The sequence below is a fragment of the Anomaloglossus baeobatrachus genome, chromosome 1 (genome assembly GCF_048569485.1).
Source record: "Anomaloglossus baeobatrachus isolate aAnoBae1 chromosome 1, aAnoBae1.hap1, whole genome shotgun sequence".
Taxonomy (NCBI): domain Eukaryota; kingdom Metazoa; phylum Chordata; class Amphibia; order Anura; family Aromobatidae; genus Anomaloglossus; species Anomaloglossus baeobatrachus.
Genome location: NC_134353.1, coordinates 85083436 through 85107939, shown reverse-complemented (window position 1 = coordinate 85107939; position 24504 = coordinate 85083436). Strand labels below are relative to the sequence as shown.

The 24504-nt window shown below is 50.4% G+C and overlaps 1 protein-coding gene across 2 annotated transcripts in view; it reads left to right on the top strand.

Moving 5' to 3' along the window:
- BOD1L1 (biorientation of chromosomes in cell division 1 like 1) overlaps window positions 1–24504 on the top strand; it is a 151034-nt gene that overhangs the window by 3681 nt on the left and 122849 nt on the right. For both annotated transcript variants that reach the window (XM_075346893.1, XM_075346892.1), the window contains exons 2-4: window positions 5730–5854; window positions 8560–8750; window positions 16235–16843. In XM_075346893.1, the coding sequence (XP_075203008.1) occupies window positions 5730–5854; window positions 8560–8750; window positions 16235–16843 (925 nt within the window). The remainder of the gene's footprint in view (window positions 1–5729; window positions 5855–8559; window positions 8751–16234; window positions 16844–24504) is intronic.

Below are 24504 nucleotides of genomic sequence, written 5' to 3'. Positions count from 1 at the left end.
GACATTTGAGAAGGTTTATTTTTTTCTAAAATGTCACGTTTGCATCGGTTCTGTTTCTAGAGGTAATAAGAACCCATAGACCTCACATAGGCTTTCCTGTTCAAAAAATCTGTCAAAACCATGAGTTTCTAAACAAAATCTTTGGCATCCGTTTGCATGGGTCTTTTTTTACACTGCGTTTCTTATTTATTAACTGGACCGTTACAGACGGCTGTAGACTGGACTTGTGACTATACGGTGAGGAGGAGAAGCATTAATGAGGTCTGCTACTAGGACAGCCCTTCTCATTCGCCATGTCTTCTCCCATTACAATAATAAATCTTATGCTCACCATGTGCCGGCACGGTGCCAGCGGTGTTGATACTTGCGTTCCTGGGCTCATGGTGGCAAACCCTGATTGGGCATGACACTTAACAACTTCAGAGGAACACGAGCTCTTACACCGCTACTACCACACCACAGTGGAAAGCGTATAAGCTTTATTATTTTAATGGGAGCAAACATGGGGAATGAGAAGGTGATGTCCTACCAGTTGATAACCCCTTTACAGGGAACCAAACATCAGGATTTTCCTATATAAGGTGCAGCCAGTGCAGTACTGGCACTATCAGGCACAGTGTGTACATACCATTAGTGGGGGGCTCGGATGTTTAGGCTGTGAAATCCAAGTTTATGAAGTTTGAAAATTCATGCACTTTTAGATTGACGTGTGCACCTCTGCTGATAATTTCCGGGCGGGTTATGCACATAATTCCCGCCCCCCCTTCACCTGCGCCGCCTGTTCCTCCCTCTGTCTGGCTGTATGCAAATGTTTCTCTTCAGTTACACGGCGTCGGAGTTGGCGCCTGCGCATAGCGCTTATCTCCGACGCCATGTTTTTGAAGCCCTCATTACCCAGTTTTGTGTCTGAGAGGGCGGCACATGCGCACTCGCTTCTTCGGATCTCGTTGCGACCGCGCGTGGTGTCACAACAGGACTGGAGAACAGCTGATCATTCCCCGATTACCTGCAGCAGACGATATCGTAGCAGACGTCTGCTGCAGGTAATCGGTAAGATCAGCTGTTCTCCAGTCCTGTTGTGACCGCGCGCGCTCCCGCTGTCAAAACGCGATCTGCAGAATCGAGGGCGCATGCGCTGCCCTCTCAGACACAAAACTGTGTAATGTGGGCTTCAAAAACATGGCGTCGAAGATGAGTGCTATGCGCAGGCGCCAACTCCGACGCCATGTAAGTGAAGAGAGAAATTTGCATGCAGCTATGCAGCCAGAGAGAGGGAGGATCAGGCGATGGGGAGGGTGGGGGAATCATGTGCATAACCCACCCGGATATTATCTGGAGAGGTGATAAACGTCAATCAAGAAGTGGATGAATTTTCAAACTTCATAAACTTGGATTTCACAGCCTAAACATCCAAGCTGCCCACTAATGGTATGTACACAATGTGCCTGATAGTGAAAGTACTGCACTGGCTGCACCTTATACATGAAAATCCTGATGTTTGGTTCCCTTTAACACCGGGATAGACCAGCAGATATGGGTGATTGTTCTGTAGCTACTAGCAAATGATTTTCAGTTCTGGATTCAGCCACACAGCTCGGCACAGCTCAGTACTACTGTAGAGGGAGATCATATTGAAAGAAAGCTTGTTGGATTCCTTCTCTGGGAGTATCCAGACACCTCCTTATTCTCTATCCGTGGGGGTTACTTGCATACTCGGCTGGGCGCAGTGCACATTATGGATGAGAGGGATAAGGAGACATGGCTGTCTGCTATGTACGTGGTGAGAGTGTAGTCTAATGTCCAGCGGTCTGTGCTTCCACGTGGATGTACGCGTTGCGCAGGCGACGTCACTTCTGGTTGCGATCGACCATTCTCATCAGTCTTATTCTTCTGGTTACTGGTTGTGGACACCTTAAGTTCAGGAGGTTTTTTTTTTGTTTTTTTTTTTTTTTTTGCTTTCTTGTTTGCGAATTCAAATAATCCACCACATGGAGAGTAAAATAGTCCAGTAATGGCATAAATGTCCCGGAGATGAGTCACAATCCTCCAGCAGTCCTTTTCCATGGAAATCGGGGTTTCTCACAGTCTCTCTGGGTTGTCAGCTTCTCCCTCAGAGGATGAATCTTACTACTTTTCTCTTGTCTTACTCAGCCAGAATGAATAATCCCCCAGGTAAGCAGAGAGTTTAGGTGGATCCCAGGCCCCCCTCCCCCATACTTGGGGACAAAAGTCTGACAGGGGCTGATTAACCTGCAAACGGGACAATGTACACACATGGAATACACAGAATGGGCAGGGCAGCACGCCTAAAATAAGAACCTACACAAGTGTACACAACACAATGTATGTACACATACATACATTGTGTGTGTGTGTGTGTGTGTGTGTGTGTGTATATATATATATAATATATATATATAATATATATATATATATCAGTGCCTACAAGTAGTCTTCAACCCCCTGCAGATTTAGCAGGTTTGATAAGATGCAAATAAGTTAGAGCCTGCAAACTTCAAACAAGAGCAGGATTTATTAACAGATGCATAAATCTTACAAACCAACAAGTTATGTTGCTCAGTTAAATTTTAATAAATTTTCAACATAAAAGTTTGGGTCAATTATTATTCAACCCCTAGGTTTAATATTTTGTGGAATAACCCTTGTTTGCAATTACAGCTAATAATTGTCTTTTATAAGACCTGATCAGGCCGGCACAGGTCTCTGGAGTTATCTTGGCCCACTCCTCCATGCAGATCTTCTCCAAGTTATCTAGGTTCTTTGGGTGTCTCATGTGGACTTTAATCTTGAGCTCCTTCCACAAGTTTTCAATTGGGTTAAGGTCAGGAGACTGACTAGGCCACTGCAACACCTTGATTTTTTCCCTCTTGAACCAGGCCTTGGTTTTCTTGGCTGTGTGCTTTGGGTCGTTGTCTTGTTGGAAGATGAAATGACGACCCATCTTAAGATCCTTGATGGAGGAGCGGAGGTTCTTGTCCAAAATCTCCAGGTAGGCCGTGCTATCCATCTTCCCATGGATGCGGACCAGATGGCCAGGCCTCTTGGCTCAGAAACAGCCCCACAGCATGATGCTGCCACCACCATGCTTGACTGTAGGGATGGTATTCTTGGGGTCGTATGCAGTGCCATCCAGTCTCCAAACGTCACGTGTGTGGTTGACACCAAAGATCTCGAACTTGGTCTCATCAGACCAGAGAACCTTGAACCAGTCTGTCTCAGAGTCCTCCAAGTGATCATGAGCAAACTGTAGACGAGCCTTGACATGACGCTTTGAAAGTAAAGGTGCCTTACGGGCTCGTCTGGAACGGAGACCATTGCGGTGGAGTACGGTATTGACTGAAACCAATGTCCCCACTGCCATGAGATGTTCCCGGAGCTCCTTCCTTGTTGTCCTTGGGTTAGCCTTGACTCTTCGGACAAGCCTGGCCTTGGCACGGGTGGAAACTTTCAAAGGCTGTTCAGGCCATGGAAGGCTAACAGTAGTGCCATAAGCCTTCCACTTCCGGATGATGCTCCCAACAGTGGAGACAGGTAGGCCCAACTCCTTGGAAAGGGTTTTGTACCCCTTGCCAGCCTTGTGACCCTCCACGATCTTGTCTCTGATGGCCTTGGAATGCTCCTTTGTCTTTCCCATGTTGACCAAGTATGAGTGCTGTTCACAAGTTTGGGGAGGGTCTTAATTAGTCAGAAAAGGCTGGAAAAAGAGATAATTAATCCAAACATGTGAAGCTCATTGTTCTTTGTGCCTGAAATACTTCTTAAGGGGTGCTTCACACACAGCGAGCTCGCTGCCGAGATCGCTGCTGAGTCACGGTTTTTGTGACGCAGCAGTGACCTCATTAGCGATCTCGCTGTGTGTGACACTGAGCAGCGATCTGGCCCCTGCTGCGAGATCGCTGCTCGTTACACACAGCCCTGGTTCGTTTTCTTCAAAGCCGCTCTCCTGCTGTGACACACAGATCGCTGTGTGTGACAGCAAGAGAGCGACAAATGAAGCGAGCAGGGAGCAGGAGCCGGCGTCTGACAGCTGAGGTAAGCTGTATCCAAGATAAACATCGGGTAACCAAGGTGGTTACCCGATATTTACCTTAGTTACCAGCCTCTGCAGCTCTCACGCTGCCTGTGCTGCCGGCTCCGGCTCTCTGCACATGTAGCTGCTGTACACATCGGGTTAATTAACCCGATGTGTACTGTAGCTAGGAGAGCAAGGAGCCAGCGCTCAGTGTGCGCGGCTCCCTGCTCCCTGCTCACACAGCTAAGCGGTGTGCACTGGTAACTAATGTAAACATCGGGTAACCATACCCGATGTTTACCTTAGTTACCAGTCTCCGCAGCTTCCAGACGGCGGCTCCGTGCAAGCGCAGCGTCGCTTGCACGTCGCTGCTGGCTGGGGGCTGTTCACTGGTCGCTGGTGAGATCTGCCTGTTTGACAGCTCACCAGCGACCATGTAGCGATGCAGCAGCGATCCTGACCAGGTCAGATGGCTGGTTGGATCGCTGCTGCATCGCTAAGTGTGAAGGTACCCTAATACTTTAGGGGAACCAAACAGAATTCTGGTGGTTTGAGGGGTTGAATAATAAATGACCCTCTGAATAAACTTTTCACAATTTAAAAAAAAAAAAAGAAAATTCTTTTTTGCTGCAGTGCATTTCACACTTCCAGGCTGATCTACAGTCCAAATGTCACAATGCCAAGTTAATTCCGAATGTGTAAACCTGCTAAATCTGCAGGGGGTTGAATACTACTTGTAGGCACTGTATGTATATATGTATGTACGTACATTTTGTGTGTGTGTGTGTATATGTATCTATATATATATATATATATATATATATATATATATATATATATATATATATATATATATATATATATATATATATATATATATATATATATATATATATATATATATATATATATATATATATATATATATATTATATATATATTATATAATTATAATGATTTTATTTATTTTTAGGGCAAACTGTGTCATACTTATCAGATGCTGAAGTAATTTGCATTGTCAAGTGCTGTTTATTACTTGGTGGTTACCGAGGAGTTGCACACACGTAAATGGGGCTTGTATAGTAGTACGTTGTGTGCTCCATTTTTTTTTTTTTTTTTTTCTTTCCCAAATTAATTAAAGGGAATCTGTCAGCAGATTTTTGCTATGTAAGCTGAGATCAGCATGATGTGGGGCCTGATTCCAGGATGAAATTTACTGGGCTGTTTTTTCTTTTCAATACAGTTTATCAGCAGGAGATTATCACTGCACGTCTAACTGTGTCATGTCTCCTAGTCCTCCTGCTCTATGTATCCCCACCCACACCACTGATTGGCAGCTTTGTGTCAATGTACAGAGTGCACAGAAAGCTGCCAATCAGTGGTGTGGGCAGGGTTGTACACAGCTCGACATTCTGAGCTTTGCTACATTGACGGCAGAGAAAACTGTGTGTCAAAATGAGAGCCGTTTAGTAAGTGACACATTGCTGGAATCAGGCTCTCTGCCCCTAGATCATGCTGATCTCAGATGAGGTTGCACAATCTGATGATCGATTCCCTTTAATACAGGAAAAAACCTCTGCTTGTGGGGCGCTGTATTTTTCTGTGCACTGTATCATATGACACACCTTGTAATGTGAGTGTATTTATTTGTGTGTCCTGCGGCTTTAGGCTGAGTGTTATTGCTTTTCCCTTGCAGCCCGCATACCAGAATCTGAGACAGCGAGTTGACAATTTTGTGTCCAACCACTTGGCAAACCACACGTGGAGCCCTCATCTGAACAAGAACCAGCTGAGGAACAACATCCGGCAGCAGGTGCTCAAGTGAGTAAGACGCGGAGGCCTCACATCGTACATCAGGGCAAGAAACCTGCAAAGCGATCCTCTCACACTGGGCCCAAAGATGATCGCAGCTGGTCAACATCTTTCTGCCTCCCTTTTTCTATTAAAGTTAAAGCACTGCTCAAGCAGTTGTTTTTTTTTGGGTTTTTTTTTTTGTCAGCGCTGTAGTGATGCTTTATATCTAAGTCCCTTGTCTTCTACTTCCCCATCGTCATCTTGTGCCGTGACTTCTGACTGGCCGGAAGTGAGAAGTTGCATCAAAAGCCCTGAGTACAAGTCTGAGAGCCAGAATGAGGCTCTCATAGACTCGTATTGAGTTGTGACCTCCGGCTCAGTGAAACACTGGAGCTGCCGGCAAGCCACAAATCACTGGAGGTCGTCAGGAGCGATGCTGGTAACAGATGAGTATAATAACGGGGAAAGGGACTTACATTTAGGCCTACGACACACGGCAAGTAAAATTGGACGAGTGCTATGCGATAAAAAAAAAATCACATTCCACTCAGACCAATGTTACACTATCAGGCAGTTACCATCTGCAACTTTTGTTCTCAGGTGGAATCGCACAGGGAAAACAATCGCATGTTGCGAGTGTCAGTGTGTGTATTCACTCGCACCATTATTAGTCTATGAGTGCGAGTGAAACATTGCACTGCACTGAGATGACATCCATGTGCAGTGTGATATACGCACAGACTGACAATGGAGGAGATGGATATTAATCCCTCCCTCTCCTCCGCTGCTGTGATCTGATCGCAAGTTCAGATCACAGTTGCATGACACTCAGCCCACGCTCGCAGCACAGCAGTAGCCGAGGATCATTAGCATATCGCATTCGATACACACTCAACAGATGCCGCATGCTCCTGTGGCCTTACCCTTAGGCTAAGGCCACACAAGCATATGTCATTCGATGCAAGAGTATCAGATGTCATATGCTAATGACCCTAGTCTCCTGCTCTGCTGCGAGCATGGGTGAGTGTCATGACAACTGTGATCCGATCCTGTGATCAGATCACAGCAGCGGTGGAGAGGGAGAAATTAATCTCCCCAGCTCCTCCATTTTCTATGTGCATATCGCACTGCACTCAGATGACATCTGAGTGCAGTTCGATGTTTCTCTCGCACCAATAGACTTGTATGGTGGCGAGTGACATGTCTCTCGCTGACACTCGCAGCATGCTGTGATTGTTCTCTCGGTCCGATTAGGCCTGAAAAAAAAATGCAGATGGGAACTGCCTGATAGAGTAACATTGGTCCAAGTAGAATACTTTTTTTTTTTTCTTTTTCTTTTAATATCTCATTCCACTTGTCAGTGTTATTCACAGTTTGTCCTAGGCCTTAAAGCACCACTCCAGCTGTGAAATAAAAAAAAAAATTACCGGATTTTTAAATTGTCAGTTTTGCAATTAAACTAGACGCACGGCTGTATACTAATACAAGAATAAAAGTGATACCTCCCTCGTAGTAATCCGATGTGCCAGAGCTGAGGGGTCCAGCCTTGAAGCCTCATGCAGATTAGCCTGGAAGAGCATTAGAGAGCAGTCGAAGGTGCAACACGCCCCCTATGCACCTCCAGGCTAATTTGCATATAATTTAAAGGCTTGATTTCTCACCTCTGGCAGATCAGGGTACTACAAAACCAGTATAATTTCTATTGTTGTGACTGGGCCCATACAGCCGCAAGCTCTGTAGTAAAATATTACTGACTGGTTCCCTTTAAATTGCATATTTAGCTGGTGCTTTGAATTGGTAAAAAGGGGGTCACCAGATACTTATTGCCAAATCTTCCAAGACCTGGTCCTGTAAGAGTTATGGTTTTCAGGGTGTTAAGGGTGCTTTACACGCTGCAACATCGCTATAACGATATATTGTCGGGGTCACGTCGTTAGTGACGCACATCCGGCGGCGTTAGCGACATCGCAGCGTGTGACACCAAGGAGCGACGATCAACGAGCGCAAAAACGTGAAAAATCGTTGCTCGTTGATACGTCGCTCCTTTTCCAAATACCGTTGCTGCTGCAGGTACGATGTTGTTCGTCATTCCTGCGGTAGCGCACATCGCTGTGTGTGACACCGCAGGAGCGACGAACATCTCCTTACCTGCGTCCACCGGAAATGAGGAAGGAAGGAGGTGGGCGACATGTTCCGGCCGCTCATCTCCGCCCCTCCTCTGCTATTGGACAGCTGCCGTGTGACGCCGCATGAACCGCCCCCTTAGAAAGAAGGCGGTTCGCCGGCCACAGGAACGTCGCAGGGAAGGTAAGTCCGTGTGACGGGTGTTAGCGATGTTGTGCGCCACGGGTAGCAATTTGCCCGTGACGCACAATACATGGGGGCGGGTACGCTCGCTAGCGATATCGGTACCGATATCGCAGCGTGTAAAGTGCCCTTTATTGCAACAAGACATTTATGATGCAGCCTACGTAAATGTCATCACTGTGTGTGGCCAGAAACCCCCCATTACATGACTGTGTCCACATGCAAATTGTCTTGCATAGCTTTTTAGTGTAATTTTCATTATTGACCACTGTTAACGTAATGGAGAATTCCTGTAGTTTGATATCTAGGCAGCCTGTGGCACTCTGCGCACGGGGGCCTCTGCGCACGGGGGCCTCTGCGCACTGCTCCACATAGTCATAACTAATGAAATGGCTTTCCTCTGAGTTGCTTTCTGTTCTCCCTAGGTCCGGGATGCTTGAGTCTGGCATTGATCGCATTATATCCCAGGTTGTGGACCCAAAGATAAATCACACTTTCAGACCTCAAGTGGAAAAAGTCGTCCAGGATTTTTTGGCCACGCTAAACAACACAGAAGACACAAATGCGAATCACGAGCAAGTGGAGGAAAAGTGCGAGTCGTCCCTGGCTGTCACTGGTAATCCATACTCACTGATTTAAGTTCATGGTTGAATGTGATAGCGGAGGTAATGCGTTATTATTATACATGCAGTGGTAGCCGCTTCGTGTTCACAGTGCGGGCTTGTGGGGGAGCCGGAGTGGGGCATGAACACAACATATGAAAAGGGCTTATCCTAAGTTACCATGGCCCAGGCTAGGCTTGTGACTCCTGAGCAGATGGGGGAAGCAAGAGTGAGGGGTGAGAAGTTTTCAAGAAATGCTCTTATTAATCATCGTCAAAGGACAACTCTCGAGTGATTACCGTATTTTTCGCTTTATAAGACGCACTGGATTATAAGTCGCACCCCAAATTAAGACATAAAAAAAAATAAAAATTGGGTCTGTCTTATACTCCGGTGTTCTCTTACCGGAGGGGGGCAGCAGTGGTGAAGCGGGGTCACAGGAGTCAGAGGTTGTGGCGGCGGGGTCCGTGGTGGCAGGAGCGGCGGGGTCCGTGGTGGCAGGAGCGGCGGGGTCCATGGTGGCAGGAGCGGCAGGTGAGTTGTAGTACAGCAGGCTGGTGCGGTGAGTGTCCCAGTGTCCTCGGTCCCGGTTCAAATGATGGCGCCTGGAGCGGCGCATGCGCAGATGGAGCTCTCATCCAAGGGCTCCATCTGCACACGCGCTGACTCCCGGAGCAGCGCGTGCGCAGATGGAGCTCTCATGCAAGAGCTCCATCTGCGCACGCGCCCGCTCCCAGCGCCATCATTTGTAACTCGGACCGCGGACAAACTGGGTAACCTGCTGCACAGCCGCACGCACAATGGCAGCCATCAAGTGGCCCGCACACCCTGCGTGCAAGCGGCCGGGTACCTGTGCTTGCGTGCAGGTGGCTGCCGGGTACCTGTGCTTGCGTGCAGGTGGCTGCCGGGTACCTGTGGCTGCGTGCGGGCGGCAGTCGGGTGCCTGTGTTTCATCCCTTTTTCTTTGTCGCTCCATTGGGAGACCCAGACAATTGGGGTGTATAGCTATTGCCTCTGGAGGCCACACAAAGTATTACACTTAAAAGTGTAAGGCCCCTCCCCTTCTGGCTATACACCCCCAGTGGGATCACTGGCTCACCAGTTTTGTGCTTTGTGCGAAGGAGGCAACACATCCACGCATAGCTCCACTTTTTAGTCAGCAGCAGCTGCTGACTATGTCGGATGGAAGAAAAGAGGACACATATAGTGTCCCCAGCATGCTCCCTTCTCACCCCACTGTATGTCGGAGGTGTTTGTAAGGTTGAGGTACCCATTGCGGGTACGGCGGCAGGAGCCCACATGCTGATTCCTTCCCCATCCCTTTTTACAGGGCTCTGGGTGAAGTGGGATTTACCGGTCTCCAGGCACTGAGACCGTGCTCCATCTACAGCCCCTGGAGAAGATGCTGGATGGAGCGGAGTACATCAGGGACATGGCCCTGCTTCCTCAAGGTACTCTGTGTCCCCGTGCATTTGGCGCTCACACCGCAGCATGCTGGGTGTTGTAGTGCGCCGGGGGACATCAGCGCTGCGGCGCCTGTGCCATGGCCTCATTCAGCTTTGCTGAAGCAGGCTCACTTATGGGAATTGGTCGCGCCGGCCGCTGGGACTGCGGCGCGGCTGGCACTTGTAGTGCGCCGGGGACTTCAGCGCGGCCTGCGCTTTTACGGCGGCCGCGCTGATAACTAGAGTCCCCGGCTTTTGCGGCCTGCTTCCGTTCGTTCCCGCCCCCAGACCTGCCAGTCAGGAGAGGGGCGGGACGCTGGCCACTTCCAGGAATCGGTCGCGCCGGCCGCTGGCAGCGGCGCGGCTGGCACTTGTGGTGCGCCGGGGACTTCAGCGCGGCCCGCGCTTTTACGGCGGCCGCGCTGATAACTAGAGTCCCCGGCTTTTGCGGCCTGCTTCCGTTCGTTCCCGCCCCCAGACCTGCCAGTCAGGAGAGGGGCGGGACGCTGGCCACTTCTATGAATCGGTCGCGCCGGCCGCTGGAACTGCGGCGCGGCTGGCACTTGTGGTGCGCCGGGGACTTCAGCGCGGCCCGCGCTTTTACGGCGGCCGCGCTGTTAACTCGAGTCCCCGGCTTCTGGGCCTAGTCTCCCTTCGTTACCGCCCACAGCCCTGACAGTCAGGGTAGGGGCGTGACGCTGCATAGAGCAGAGCTGAGAGCTGGAGTATGTTTTGCATACTCCACCCCTCTCACTGTGTGCACTGTGAATCCGGATTCCCGCACTTTCTCAGGCACGCCCACGGCTTCCTTCTCTACAAGGACACCGGCAGCCATTAGTGTCAGTTTCTGTACGATACAGAGACAAGTGTGGAAGACCCTGGCATTCTGATGGTCACACAATCGCTGTAACAGGCGTTAAGCAGCACCTGTGGTGCTAACCCCACTAGTGCAGAAGTGCACTTATAGATATGCTTGTACTATATACATTGCACTGTTTGGTCGCACGTTGTATATACCCTCCTGGATTATGCGGAGGAGTTATCAGCATATTCTCTGTGTAAAACAAAGGTGCAGAACCACATGTTTTTCTATACAGCTGGTACAGCATGTACGGCTATACGGCCGGCAGGTACATAGACTCCCATTGTATGCACTAATGGCCAGGGGATGAGGACGGTGTCTGCAGTATTTACTGACAGTTTTTCTGAGACTATGGCTATGATACTAGAAGCCTAGCAGTCCGGACATGTCTCTCACAATATGGGCACTGTTGAATCATTGATCCATGGCCCCCCTCAGTGTGAATAACTAACAGCTCCGGGTATGTCACACGCATCCCAGAGTCACGGCTCTGCACGGACGTCAGTCCCAGACAGCCTAAGTGGGCTCGCTATGAGCGGCCTCGGTTTCATCAGGGTCCTAACAGAAGGACTCGCTGTGTAATGAGGCGGAAGTAGCGGCTCAGGATTCTGATCCTGAGACCGCTCTCAATCTGGATACTCCTGATTGTGACGCCATAGTAAATAATCTTATAGCGTCCATCTATAGAATGTGGGTTATTTCTCACAGCTCCTCCAGTGGAGGAGTCAGCTTCACGTATTTTTCTGGACCACTCTGCCTTCAGAGAGGCAGTCCAGGAACACCACGCTTATCCAGATATGCGCTTCTCCAAACGGCTTAGGATACACGTTATCCCTGTCCCCTGACTTGGTCAAGGACTGGACCCAATGTCCCGAGCGGCATCCTCCAATCTCCAGGCTTGTAGCTAGATCCATAGTTGCAGTGGGAGATGGAACTGCAAACTCAAAGATGCCACTGACAGACAGATGGATCTCTGGTCGAAAGCCATCTATGAGGCTGTCGGCGCACCGTTGGCTCCGGCATTCTCTCCCTTGGGGCACTCCAAGCTATTTCAGCTTGTCTTACACAGATTGACACGGTTACACGTACATCTGTGCCGCAGGTGGCATCCTTAACCTCTCAAATGTCTGCATTTGTTTCTTACGCGATTCAGGTTGTCCTGGACTCTGCGAACCGTGCGGCGGTAGCCTCCGCTACTCCGTGTTTTTAAGCAGAGCCTGGTCTGCTCGTTAAGTGAATGGAAGGCAGATTCTGCTTCCAAAAAAGGTTGCCTAACCAGTTGCCTTTTTCTGCTGACCGACTGTTTGGGTGAGCGTTGGATGTAACCATCAAACAGTCCAGGGGTAAGGATTCATCCTTTCCTCAGCCCGGACACAACAAACCCCAACAGAGCAAGAGGCAGTCGGGGTTTTCGGCCTGTTCGAGGCTCGGGCAGGTCCCATTTTTCCTCGTCCAATGTGGACTCAAAAGGATCAGAGGAGCTAAGATTCTTAGCGGGCTCAGTCTCGCCCAAAAAAGCGACAGTCTGAAAACCCGCTTCCAAGGCGGCTTCCTCATGACTTGCGGCCTCGGTCGGTAGCAGGCTCTCCCGCCTTGGCGATATTTAGCTGCCATAGGTCAATGACCATTGAGTGTGAGACATTCTGTCTCACGGGTACAGGATAGAGCTCACTTCTCGTCCTCCAACTCGATTCTTCAGAATTTCTCCACCTCCCGGCCGGGCCGCTGCTCTTCTGCAAACAGGGTGCACTCTATAGGCAGAAAGAGTGATGACCCCCGTTCCTCTTCAGGAACAAGGTCACGGTTTTTACCCCAAATTCTTTGCGGTACCTATAACAACGGGCCGTTCCGTCCCGTTCTGGATCTAAAAATGCTCAGCAAGCTCGTGGACACCAGGCGGTTCCGGATGGAATCCCTCCGCCATGTCATCGCCTCAAGGTCCCAAGGATATTTCCTAGCATCATTAGGCATCAAGGATGCTTATCCACACGTGCCGATTGATCCAGAGCACTAGCGTTTCTACGCTTCGTTATAGGAGACGAACACCCTCTGTTCGTAGCTCTACCTTCCGGCTAGCGACAGTCCAACTGGTCTTCGCCAAGGTCAGGGCAGCAGTAGTCACAGTCCTGCACTCTCAGGGTCACTCTGTGGTCCCGTATTTAGACGATCTACTTGTCAAGGCACTCTCTTAGGAAACATGCCAACACTGCCCGAACGTTGCGCTGGAGACTCTCTAGAGTTTTGGGTGGATCATCAACTTTTTAAAGTTAGATCCGACCCCGACCCTATCGATAACATATCTAGGCATAGAGTTTCTTACTCTCTCAGCGATAGTGAAGCTGCCGCTAGACAAACAGCATTCACTACGGGCTGCAAGCTCTTCTTTAAGAACCAGTCGCACACATTGAGACGCCTCATGCACTTCCTACGTAAGATGGTAGCAATGGAGGCAGTTCCTTTCGCGCAGTTTTACTGCGTCCACTACAATGGGACATTCTCCGCCAATGGGACGAGGAGTCGACGTCCCTCAACAGAGTCGTCGTTCTTTCTCAGGCGGCCAAGGAATCTCTACGGTGGTGGCTTCTTCTCACCTCTTGGTCAAAAAGAAGGTCCTTCCTATCCCCGTCCTGGGCGATAGTTACGACAGACGCGAGTCTATCAGGGTGGGGAGCAGTTTTTCTCCACTACAGCGCTCAGGGTACGTGGACTCAGCAAGAGTCCACTCTTCAGATCAATGTTCTTGAACACAGAGCAGTGTATCTTGCCCTACAATCCTTCCAACAGCGGCTGGAAAGCAAGCATATCCGACTTCAGTCGGACAGCTCCACAGCGGTGGCATACATCAACCACCAAGGAAGAACGCGCTGAGGAAAGCCTTCCAGGAAGTCCGGCAGGTTCTGATGTGGGTGGAAGACACGGCATCCACCATATCCACAATTCACATCCCAAGTGTGGAAACTAGGAAGCTGACTTCCTAAGTCGCTGAGGTGTGGCCGAAAGAGTATGGTCTCCTCACCCGGACGGGTTTCAGGAGATCTGGCGCCGCTGACAGAGGCCGGACGTCGATCTAATGGCGTCACGGCACAACAACAATGTGCCAGCTTCATGGCACGGTTTCACAATCATCGAGCTCTGGCGGCAAACGCCTTAGTTCAGCATTGGTCGCAGTTCCAGCTACCTTAGGTGCCACCTCTGGCATTGTTGCCCAGAGTACTGCGCTAGATCAAGACCGACTGCGGCCGCGCCATCCTCGTCGCTACAAATTGGCCGAGGATGTTGTGGTACTCGGTTCTGTGGTGCCTCACGGTAGGCTAACCGGGGGCACTACCAGACCAATCAGACTGGCTGTCTCAAGGGCCATTCTTCCATTTGAATTCTACGGCCCTCAACCGGATGGTGTGGCATTGAGTCCTGGAACCTAGTGTCGTCAGGATTACCTCAGGACGTGGTTGCCACCATGAGACAGGCTAGCATACCAACGTCCGCCAAGATTGACCACAGGACGTGGAAGATGTTCTTATCTCGGTGCTCGGCGCAGGGTGTTTCTCCCTGGCCGGTTGCATCGTCTATGTTTCCTTCCTTCCTGCAATCTAGGTAGGAAAATGGGTTGTCGCTCAGTTCCCTTTAGGGACAAGTCTCAGCGCTATCTGTATTTTTTCAGAAACGACGACTTCCTCAGGTACGCACGTTCCTACGGGGAGTTTGTCTTCTCAGCACTCCGTACAAGCGGTCGTTAGAGCCCTGAGATCTGAACAAGGTTCTAATTGCTCTCCAGATGCCGCCTTTCGAGCCTTTGAAGGATGTCTCCCTTCCCGTTTTTCACGGGAAGTGGCCTTCTAGTAACGGTCTCGTCTCTTAGGAGAGTTTCCGAGCTAGCAACGCTCTCATACAAACTCCCTTCCTGGTCCTTCACCAGGACAGGGTAGTTCTGCGTCCGGTTCCGGAATTTCTCCCTAAGGTGGTATCCCATTTTCATATCAATCAGGATATCACCTCACCTTCTTTGTGTCCTCGTCCAGTCCATCAATTTCAGAAAGATTTGCATCTGTTGGTTCTGGTGAGAGCACTCAGGTTCTACTTCCCGCATGGCGCTCCTGCGCCACCCGGATGCACTCTTTGTCCTTGTCGCTGGTCGGCGTAAACAGTCGCAAGCTTCCAGATCCACCCTTGCTCGGGGGCTCGAGGAACCAATTCTTGAAACCTACAGTTCTAATGGGCTTCTGGTTCTCTCAAGGCCGAAGGCCCATTCTACCAGAGCCGTGGGTGCATCCTGGGCATTACGGCACCAGGCTACGGCTCAGCAGGTGTGTCAGGCACCCACCTGGTCGAGTCTACTTACTTTTACCAAGCATTATCAGATGCATACCTACGCTTCGGCAGACGCCAGCCTAGGTAGATAAGTCATTCAGGCGGCGGTTGGCCACCTGTAGGAGAGGGCCGTTTGACGGCCCTATCATGAGGTATTCTTTTACCCACCCAGGGATTGCTTTTGGACATCCCAATTGTCTGGGTCTCCCAATGGAGCGACAAAGAAGAAGGGAATTTTGTTTACTTACCGTAAATTCCTTTTCTTCTAGCTCCAATTGGGAGACCCAGCACCCGCCCTGTTTTCTCGGGGTTTTTCTGTTTTTTCGGGTACACATGTTGTTCATGTGGTATGGTTCAGTTCTCCGATGTTTCCTCGGATTGAATTGGTCTTTAAACCAGTTATTGGCTTTCCTCCTTCTTGCTTTGGCACTAAAACTGGTGAGCCAGTGATCCCACTGGGGGTGTATAGCCAGAAGGGGAGGGGCCTTACACTTTTAAGTGTAATACTTTGTGTGGCCTCCAGAGGCAATAGCTATACACCCCAATTGTCTGGGTCTCCCAATTGGAGCTAGAAGAAAAGGAATTTACGGTAAGTAAACAAAATTCCCTTCTTTTATTTTAGTCCTTTTTTATTTTATCCCTTTTTTATCCTCTTTTTATTGTATCCTTTTTATTTTATCTTTTTGTTATGTAATCCTTTTTTTATTTTATCCTTTTTTTTTTTTATTCTTTCCCCCCCCACTTGTTTGATATTTCCAAGTGTCAGAAAACTGTATGGTGTTGAGTGAAGGATTAGTTTTCGTTCTTTCTTCCTGATTTGTTTTATTTTTTTTTCCTTTCTTTGTTTGTATGAGTCATTTGTATTTTTCTCCTCTTCTCTAAGGCTCTGCCTCCATGGTTGGACCCAGCACCAGTGTTGCTAGTGACGCAATGTCCATTTTGGAAACCATAAGTTCCTTGAATCAAGAAGCGACGGCCGCCTGGGCTTTATCAGAAAACTCCAATCACAGAAATACGGACAAGGCGTCCAGAAAACCTCCTCCACCGCAGAGCAATGAGGTCCTCACCGAAGAACCGCTGGAGAACGACAAGCACACTCCTGACGTCTCAAGTGAAAGTGCGGAGCCACTCATCAAGGCAGAAGATATAAATGACATTTCACTTCCAGCCGAGGACATTAAAAATGCAATCAATGAAGCAATTAGCGACACGCTAAGCAAAGACACTCCAAATGACATTGATGAACAGAGACCGAAGTCTGTGGAGAGAGTGGAGAAGAAAAATGAGGTCAACGAGAAATCAGACCGGAAGGAGGAGAAGAAAGAAATTAGGACAGAAAAAAGGAATGAACACGTAAAAAGGAGCGATGACAGCAGCCGACAGAAGGAAGAGAAGTCCGCGAAGGAGAAGGAGGGCGACGGCGACGCTGCCAAATACAGTGTTGCTGAAAAGAGCAACAGCAAGCAAAAAACTGCTGACTTTATGAAGGAAGGTAGGGGCGCTCTCACCACCCTCACCCTACAGTCATGTATCATGGCGTCAGTGTGGGGGCTAGGTTTAATGTCTATATTTAATTTACCTTTTATAATGTACTGAAAAACTTCAGATGGGGGGGAAAAAAAGTGCCCCCCCCCACACATTGTAGCTGGGATTTGTATGGGTAAAAATATGTGAACTTTACTCTCCGGCTCAGTATAACGGCAATACCAAATATCCAAATGTATAGTGTCTTCTACAATATTCTGAGACACAACTTTTTTTTTTTTTTTTTTAATCTATTTTTGAAAAATATTTTAAATTGTATTTCTTTTAGTACCTTTTTAGGTGACTTGATCCTGCAATACTTATTTTAGACTTTTTAGTGACCTTACTATGGGGACGTAGAGGTGGACGTCAGTAAGCCCCAGCTGCCAAAACGACCTTGGGGGTGACTTGGACTTACCCTCTATTGACCGTTAACATGCTGGAGGAACACCTCCGGTACCCACTGTGTAAGGGGGTAGACTCTGCTCGGTACTCCTGCACCCGATGTACACATGTCACGTGGTCAGAGCTGTAAATCAGCGTGTAGCCTGCAGACCGACAGGGAAACCCAACCAATGTAATATACTGGGGAGCTGTGGAATTCTAGTACTTGGCACACACTGCTCGGTTTTGGTGACTTTTTTTCTACATGTATATTATGCCAGTTGCATTTTATTTTCTGACTATAGGAACGTGTATAATAGACTGATCTGTTCCATTATGACCACAATACAAATATTCCTTTCCTGCTCTACCTTCCACCTCTGCGGCAATTGCCATAATCTTGCACATCAAAAATCATCCCCATTGCACATAGTAAGCTATGATACATGAGATTATCTTTTAGGAAATAAAAATAACCCATTTCTATCACAGACCTTTTTTCTTTGTCGCTCCATTGGGAGACCCAGACAATTGGGTGTATAGCTTCTGCCTCCGGAGGCCACACAAAGTATTACACTTTAAAAAGTGTAACCCCTCCCCTCTGCCTATACACCCTCCCGTGCATCACGGGCTCCTCAGTTTTATGCTTTGTGTTGAAGGAGGCACACATTCACTCAAGCTCCCATTTTAGTCAGCAGCAGCTGCTGATTGTATCGGATGGAAGAAAAGAGGGCCCTAACAGGGCCCCCGGCATGCTCCCTTCTCACCCCACTAAGTCGGCGGTGCTGTTAAGGTTGAGGTACCCATTGCGGGTACAAAGGCTGGAGCCACATGCCGTTTTTCCTTCCCCATCCCTTAGAGGCTCTGGGAGAAGTGGGATCCTAACCGGTCACCATTCACTGGGACCGGGCTCCCTCCGCAGCCCCTGGGGGAATCTGACGGACAGGAGACTGAGTATCATCAGGGACAGGCCCTGCATCTATAAGGTACTCTGTGTCCCCTTGGGGACGGTGCATGGAGCGCCTGTGTTACAGACGCTGCAGCGGCTGCTGTTTTTTTGTGACGACCGGGACTACCGCGCCGACCGCGCCTGTTTGCCGGCCGCGTTATTAAATTTAGTCCCCGGCTTCTGCGGCCTAGTACCATAACTCCCGCCCCAGGGCCTGCCAGTCAGGGGTAAGGGCGGGACGGTCGACTGGACGTCGGCAGTGAGGGCTGGAGCATACTTAGGTGTTCTCCTCCCCCCTCACTGAGCACTGTGGGGCACCAGATTCCCGCACTTTATTAGTCACGCCCACGGCTCCCTCCCCTGAGAACTCTGGCAGCCATATTTACAATCACTTCTGTCGGTGGAGGATTTCAGAACGAGCTCTACAGCTCTGGGAGGCCCAGGCAGGGAATCTGGTGGACACACAACCGCTTTGGGCGGTCGGTAAGCCACACTGGTTACCCGGTGCTGGCCCCCCTTGGGTGCTGAAGTGTGTGTATGTATGTATGTGTATATATATATATATATATATATATATATATATATATATATATATATATATATAGTGTATGTATATGTATACATTTTCTCTGTTCGGCCGCATTGTTTTGCTTTTGGCTATATACCCTCAGTGATCACTCTCAGAGGAGACTACAGCATGTCGTCCGCAAAGAGCAAGGGTGCCAAGGCACAGGCTTATTTTGCAACCTGTACCTCTTGTGCGGCTATGTTACCTGCAGGTTCCACCTACCCTCACTGTGTGCAATGCTCGGCCCCTGTGGCACTCACTCAGCCGTTGCCTCGGGCACTGGTGGGACCCTCGGCTCAGGTAGAACCGCCGGCTTCCACTGTCCAGGTGGCAGGGACAGAGTTTGCAGTTTTGGCTGAGAAACTCTGAGTCGCTTTCACAATCCATGGCTCAGTCTATGGACAGATGTCTGCTAAGATACTAGAAGCCTTGCAGTCCAGATCGGTCACACAGGCCCCGGGCACTGTGAGTTCATCGCCCCCAGGCCCCTCTCGGTCGGTGCAGCAGAGTGCTCCTGGGGTGACACCTAGGTCCCACGGGGAGGACTCCGACACGGACCGCAGTCCCAGACCGGCTAAGCGGGCTCGCTGGGAACCTTCCCCGGCTTCATCACGCTGTTCGGGGTCGCAGCATGAGGACTCTCTGGAGGATGAGGCGGAGGTCGCAGCTCAGGGCTCTGATCCTGACGTTGCTCTCAATCTTGATACACCTGAAGGGGACGCCATAGTAAATGACCTTATAGCGTCCATCAACCAGGTGCTAGATCTTTCTCCCCCAACTCCACCTATAGAGGAGTCGGCTTCACAGCAGGAGAAACACCACTTTAGGTTTCCCAAACGTACACGGAGTGCGTTTTTCGATCACTCTAACTTCAGAGATGCTGTCCAGAAGCACAGAGCATTTCCGGACAAGCGCTTTACTAAGCGCCTTAATGACACACGTTACCCCTTCCCCCCCTGACGTAGTTAAGGGTTGGGCTCAGTGTCCCAAGGTGGATCCTCCAGTCTCTAGACTGGCGGCTAGATCCGTAGTATCAGTGGCAGATGGTTCATCGCTCAAGGATGCCACTGACAGGCAAATAGAGCTCCTGATGAAATCCATCTATGAAGCCATAGGCGCGTCTTTTGCTCCGGCCTTTGCAGCCGTGTGGGCACTCCAAGCTATCTCAGCTTGTCTGTCTGAGATTAATGCAGTCACACGTACCTCTGCTCCGCAAGTTGTGTCTTTGACTTCTCAGGCATCGGCCTTTTCGTCCTACGCCATGAACGCCGTCCTGGACTCAGCGAGCCGTACAGCGGTAGCGTCCGCCAATTCGGTGGCAGTCCGCAGGGCCATGTGGCTACGCGAATGGAAGGCAGACTCTGCTTCCAAGAAGTTCTTAACCGGTTTGCCATTTTCTGGCGACCGTTTGTTTGGCGAGCAATTGGATGAAATTGTTAAACAATCCAAGGGTAAGGACTCGTCCTTACCCCAGTACAAACCAAACAAACCTCAGCAACGAAAAATTCAATCGAGGTTTCGGTCCTTTCGGCCCTCAGCCAGGTCCCAATCCTCCACGTCCAACAGGTCAGAGAAGGGCCAGAGGAACTCTTCTGCATGGCGGTCTAAGTCACGTCCTCCAAAGACCGCCGGAGGAACCGCCTCCAAGGCGGCCCCCTCATGACTTTCGGCCTCCCCAAACCGCATCCTCGGTCGGTGGCAGGCTCTCCCGCTTTTGCGACGCCTGGTGGCCACATGTCCAAGACCGATGGGTGAGAGACATTCTGTCGCACGGTTACAGGATAGAGCTCAGCTCTCGTCCTCCGACTCGTTTCTTCAGAACATCTCCGCCCCCCGAGCGAGCCGATGCACTTTTTCAGGCGGTGAACACTCTGAAGGCAGAAGGAGTTGTGATTCCCGTTCCCATTCAAGAACGTGGTCGCGGTTTTTACTCCAACTTGTTCGTGGTGCCAAAAAAGGACGGATCATTCCGTCCCGTTCTGGACCTCAAACTGCTCAACAGACACGTGAGAACCAGACGTTTCCGGATGGAATCTCTCCGTTCTGTCATCGCCTCGATGTCCCAAGGAGACTTCCTAGCCTCAATCGACATCAGGGATGCTTATCTCCATGTGCCGATTGCACCAGAGCATCAACGCTTCCTGCGTTTCGCCATCGGGGACGAACACCTTCAGTTTGTGGCACTGCCTTTCGGCCTGGCGACAGCCCCACGGGTCTTCACCAAGATCATGGCATCCGTGGTGGCATCCGTGGTGGCGTGGTGGTGGTGGCCACTCGGTGATCCCTTACTTAGACGATCTCCTAGTCAAGGCACCCTCCCGGGTGGCATGTCAACACAGCCTGACCATTGCTCTGGAGACTCTCCAGAGGTTCGGGTGGATCATCAATTTCCCAAAGTCAAAATTGACACCGACCCAATCACTGACTTACCTCGGGATGGAGTTTCATACTCTCTCAGCGATAGTGAAGCTTCCGCTGGACAAACAGCGTTTGCTACAGACAGGGGTGCACTCTCTCCTTCGGACCCAGTAACACCCCTTGAGGCGCCTCATGCACTTCCTAGGGAAGATGGTGGCAGCAATGGAGGCAGTTCCCTTTGCGCAGTTTCATCTGCGTCCACTTCAATGGGACATTCTCCGCAAATGGGACAGGAGGTCGACGTCCCTAGACAGGAACGTGTCTCTTTCACTGGCAGCCAAAACCTCTCTTCAGTGGTGGCTTCTTCCCACTTCCTTGTCGAAGGGAAAATCATTCCTGCCCCCATCCTGGGCTGTGGTCACGACGGACGCGCGTCTGTCAGGGTGGGGAGCGGTCTTCCTCCACCACAGGGCTCAGGGAACCTGGACTCCGACAGAGTCCTCCCTTCAGATCAATGTTCTGGAGATAAGGGAAGTGTATCTAGCCCTAAAGGCGTTCAATCGGTGGTTGGAGGGCAGACAGATCCGCATACAGTCGGACAACGCCACGGCAGTCGCGTACATCAACCACCAGGGCGGCACACGCAGTCGTCAAGCCTTCCAAGAAGTTCGGCGGATTCTGCTGTGGGCGGAAGCCACAGCCTCCACCATCTCCGCAGTTCACATCCCGGGCGTAGAAAACTGGGAAGCAGACTTTCTCAGTCGCCAGGGCATGGACGCAGGGGAATGGTCTCTTCACCCGGACGTGTTTCAAGAGATCTGTTGCCGCTGGGAAACGCCGGACGTCGACCTCATGGCGTCTCGGCACAACAACAAAGTCCCGGCATTCATGGCACTGTCTCAAGATCACAGAGCTCTGGCGGCGGACGCATTAGTTCAGGATTGGTCGCAGTTTCGACTGCCTTATGTATTTCCTCCTCTGGCACTGCTGTCCAGAGTATTGCGCAAGATCAGGTCCGACTGCCGCCACGCCATCCTCGTCGCTCCAGACTGGCCGAGGAGGTCGTGGTACCCGGATCTGTGGCACCTCACGGTGGGTCAACCGTGGGCACTCCCAGACCGACCAGACTTGCTGTCTCAAGGGCCATTTTTCCATCTGAATTCTGCGGCCCTCAACCTGACTGTGTGGCCATTGAGTCCTGGCTCCTAGCGTCCTCAGGGTTATCTCAAGATGTCATTGCCACTATGAGACAAGCCAGGAAACCAACGTCCGCCAAGATCTATCACAGGGCTTGGAGGATCTTCTTATCCTGGTGCTCTGATCGGGGTTTTACCCCCTGGCCGTTTGCCTTACCCACTTTTCTTTCTTTCCTTTAATCCGGAATGGGTAAGGGTTTGTCTCTTGGCTCTCTCAAGGGACAAGTATCGGCGCTTTCCGTGTTTTTTCAAAAGCGTCTAGCCAGGCTTCCGCAGGTCCGCACGTTCCTGCAGGGAGTTTGCCACATAGTCCCACCTTACAAGCGTCCGCTGGAACCCTGGGATCTTAACAGGGTGCTAACGGCTCTTCAGAAACCACCTTTCGAGCCGATGCGGGATGTCTCTCTCACGCCTTTCGCAGAAGGTGGCCTTCCTAGTGGCAGTCACATCACTTCGGAGAGTGTCTGAGCTAGCAGCGCTGTCATGCAAAGCCCCCTTCCTGGTGTTTCACCAGGATAAGGTGGTTCTGCGTCCGGTCCCGGAATTTCTCCCTAAGGTGGTATCCCCTTTTCATCTCAATCAGGATATCTCCTTACCTTCCTTTTGCCCTCATCCAGTTCACCAATGTGAAAAGGATTTGCACTTGTTAGATCTCGTGAGAGCACTCCGGCTCTACATTTCTCGCACGGCGCCCCTGCGCCATTCGGATGCGCTCTTTGTCCTTGACGCTGGCCAGCGTAAGGGGTCGCAGGCTTCCAAGTCAACCTTGGCTCGGTGGATCAAGGAACCGATTCTTGAAGCCTACCGTTCTTCTGGGCTTCCGATTCCTTCAGGGCTGAAGGCCCATTCTACCAGAGCCGTGGGTGCATCCTGGGCATTGCGGCACCAGGCTACGGCTCAGCAGGTGTGTCAGGCGGCTACCTGGTCGAGTCTGCACACTTTCACGAAACACTAATCAGGTGCATGCCTATGCTTCGGCAGATGCCAGCCTAGGTAGGCGAGTCCTTCAGGCGGCGGTCGCCCACCTGTAAGAGGGGGCCGTTTTTCGGCTCTTTTTATCGAGGTATTCTTTTACCCACCCAGGGACTGCTTTTGGACGTCCCAATTGTCTGGGTCTCCCAATGGAGCGACAAAGAAGGGAATTTTGTTTACTTACCGTAAATTCCTTTTCTTCTAGCTCCTATTGGGAGACCCAGCACCCGCCCCTGTTCCCTTCGGGCTGTTCTTTTGTGTACACATGTTGTTCATGTTGAATTGTTCTTTTGGTTCATGGTTTCAGTTCTCCGAACATCCTTCGGATTGAATTTACCTTAGACCAATTTATAAGTTTCCTCCTTCCTGCTTTTGCACCAAAACTGAGGAGCCCGTGATGCACGGGAGGGTGTATAGGCAGAGGGGAGGGGTTACACTTTTTAAAGTGTAATACTTTGTGTGGCCTCCGGAGGCAGAAGCTATACACCCAATTGTCTGGGTCTCCCAATAGGAGCTAGAAGAAAAGGAATTTACGGTAAGTAAACAAAATTCCCTTCTTTTTTTTTTTTTTTTTTTTTCTTTATCGTTCCTATGGGAGACCCAGACCATGGGTGTTTAGCTTCTGCCTCCGGAGGACACACAAAGTACTACACCTAAAAGTGTAGCTCCTCCCTCTGAGCTTATACACCCCCTGGTGAGCCAGTCCCAGCCAGTTTATCGCTTTGTGTTCAGGAGGCATACATCCACACATGCATTCTCTTTTGATTTTTGGAAAGAGTTTGAAGAAAAGCGGGTCCAAGTCTGGACTCCCGGCATGTCCCTTCTCACCCCACTGTGTCGGCGGTGTTGTTAAGGTTGATTCCAAGGCTGGAGCCTTACATGCCGCGCTCCTTCACCATCCCTCCTGGGCTCTGGCTTGAAGTGGGAGCCAGCACGGTCTCCATGCTTGGCAGGAGACCGGTCTCCATCCGCAGCCCTTCAGGATCCTGCTGGACCGGAGCACTCATCCCCAGGGACTTGGAACCCTGCGTCTCAGCAAGCTAAGTACCTGAGACGTTTATATATTGGGGGTCCCTGTACTTTATTGTTGTGGGAGAGTGTGCTGACTGTGTTTTATGACATTTCCGGCGGGTTCTCTGGCTGTCGCCTGAGAACCGCGCCGATGGTGCCTGCGCGCCGGCCGCGCTGCTCAAATTTAGGCC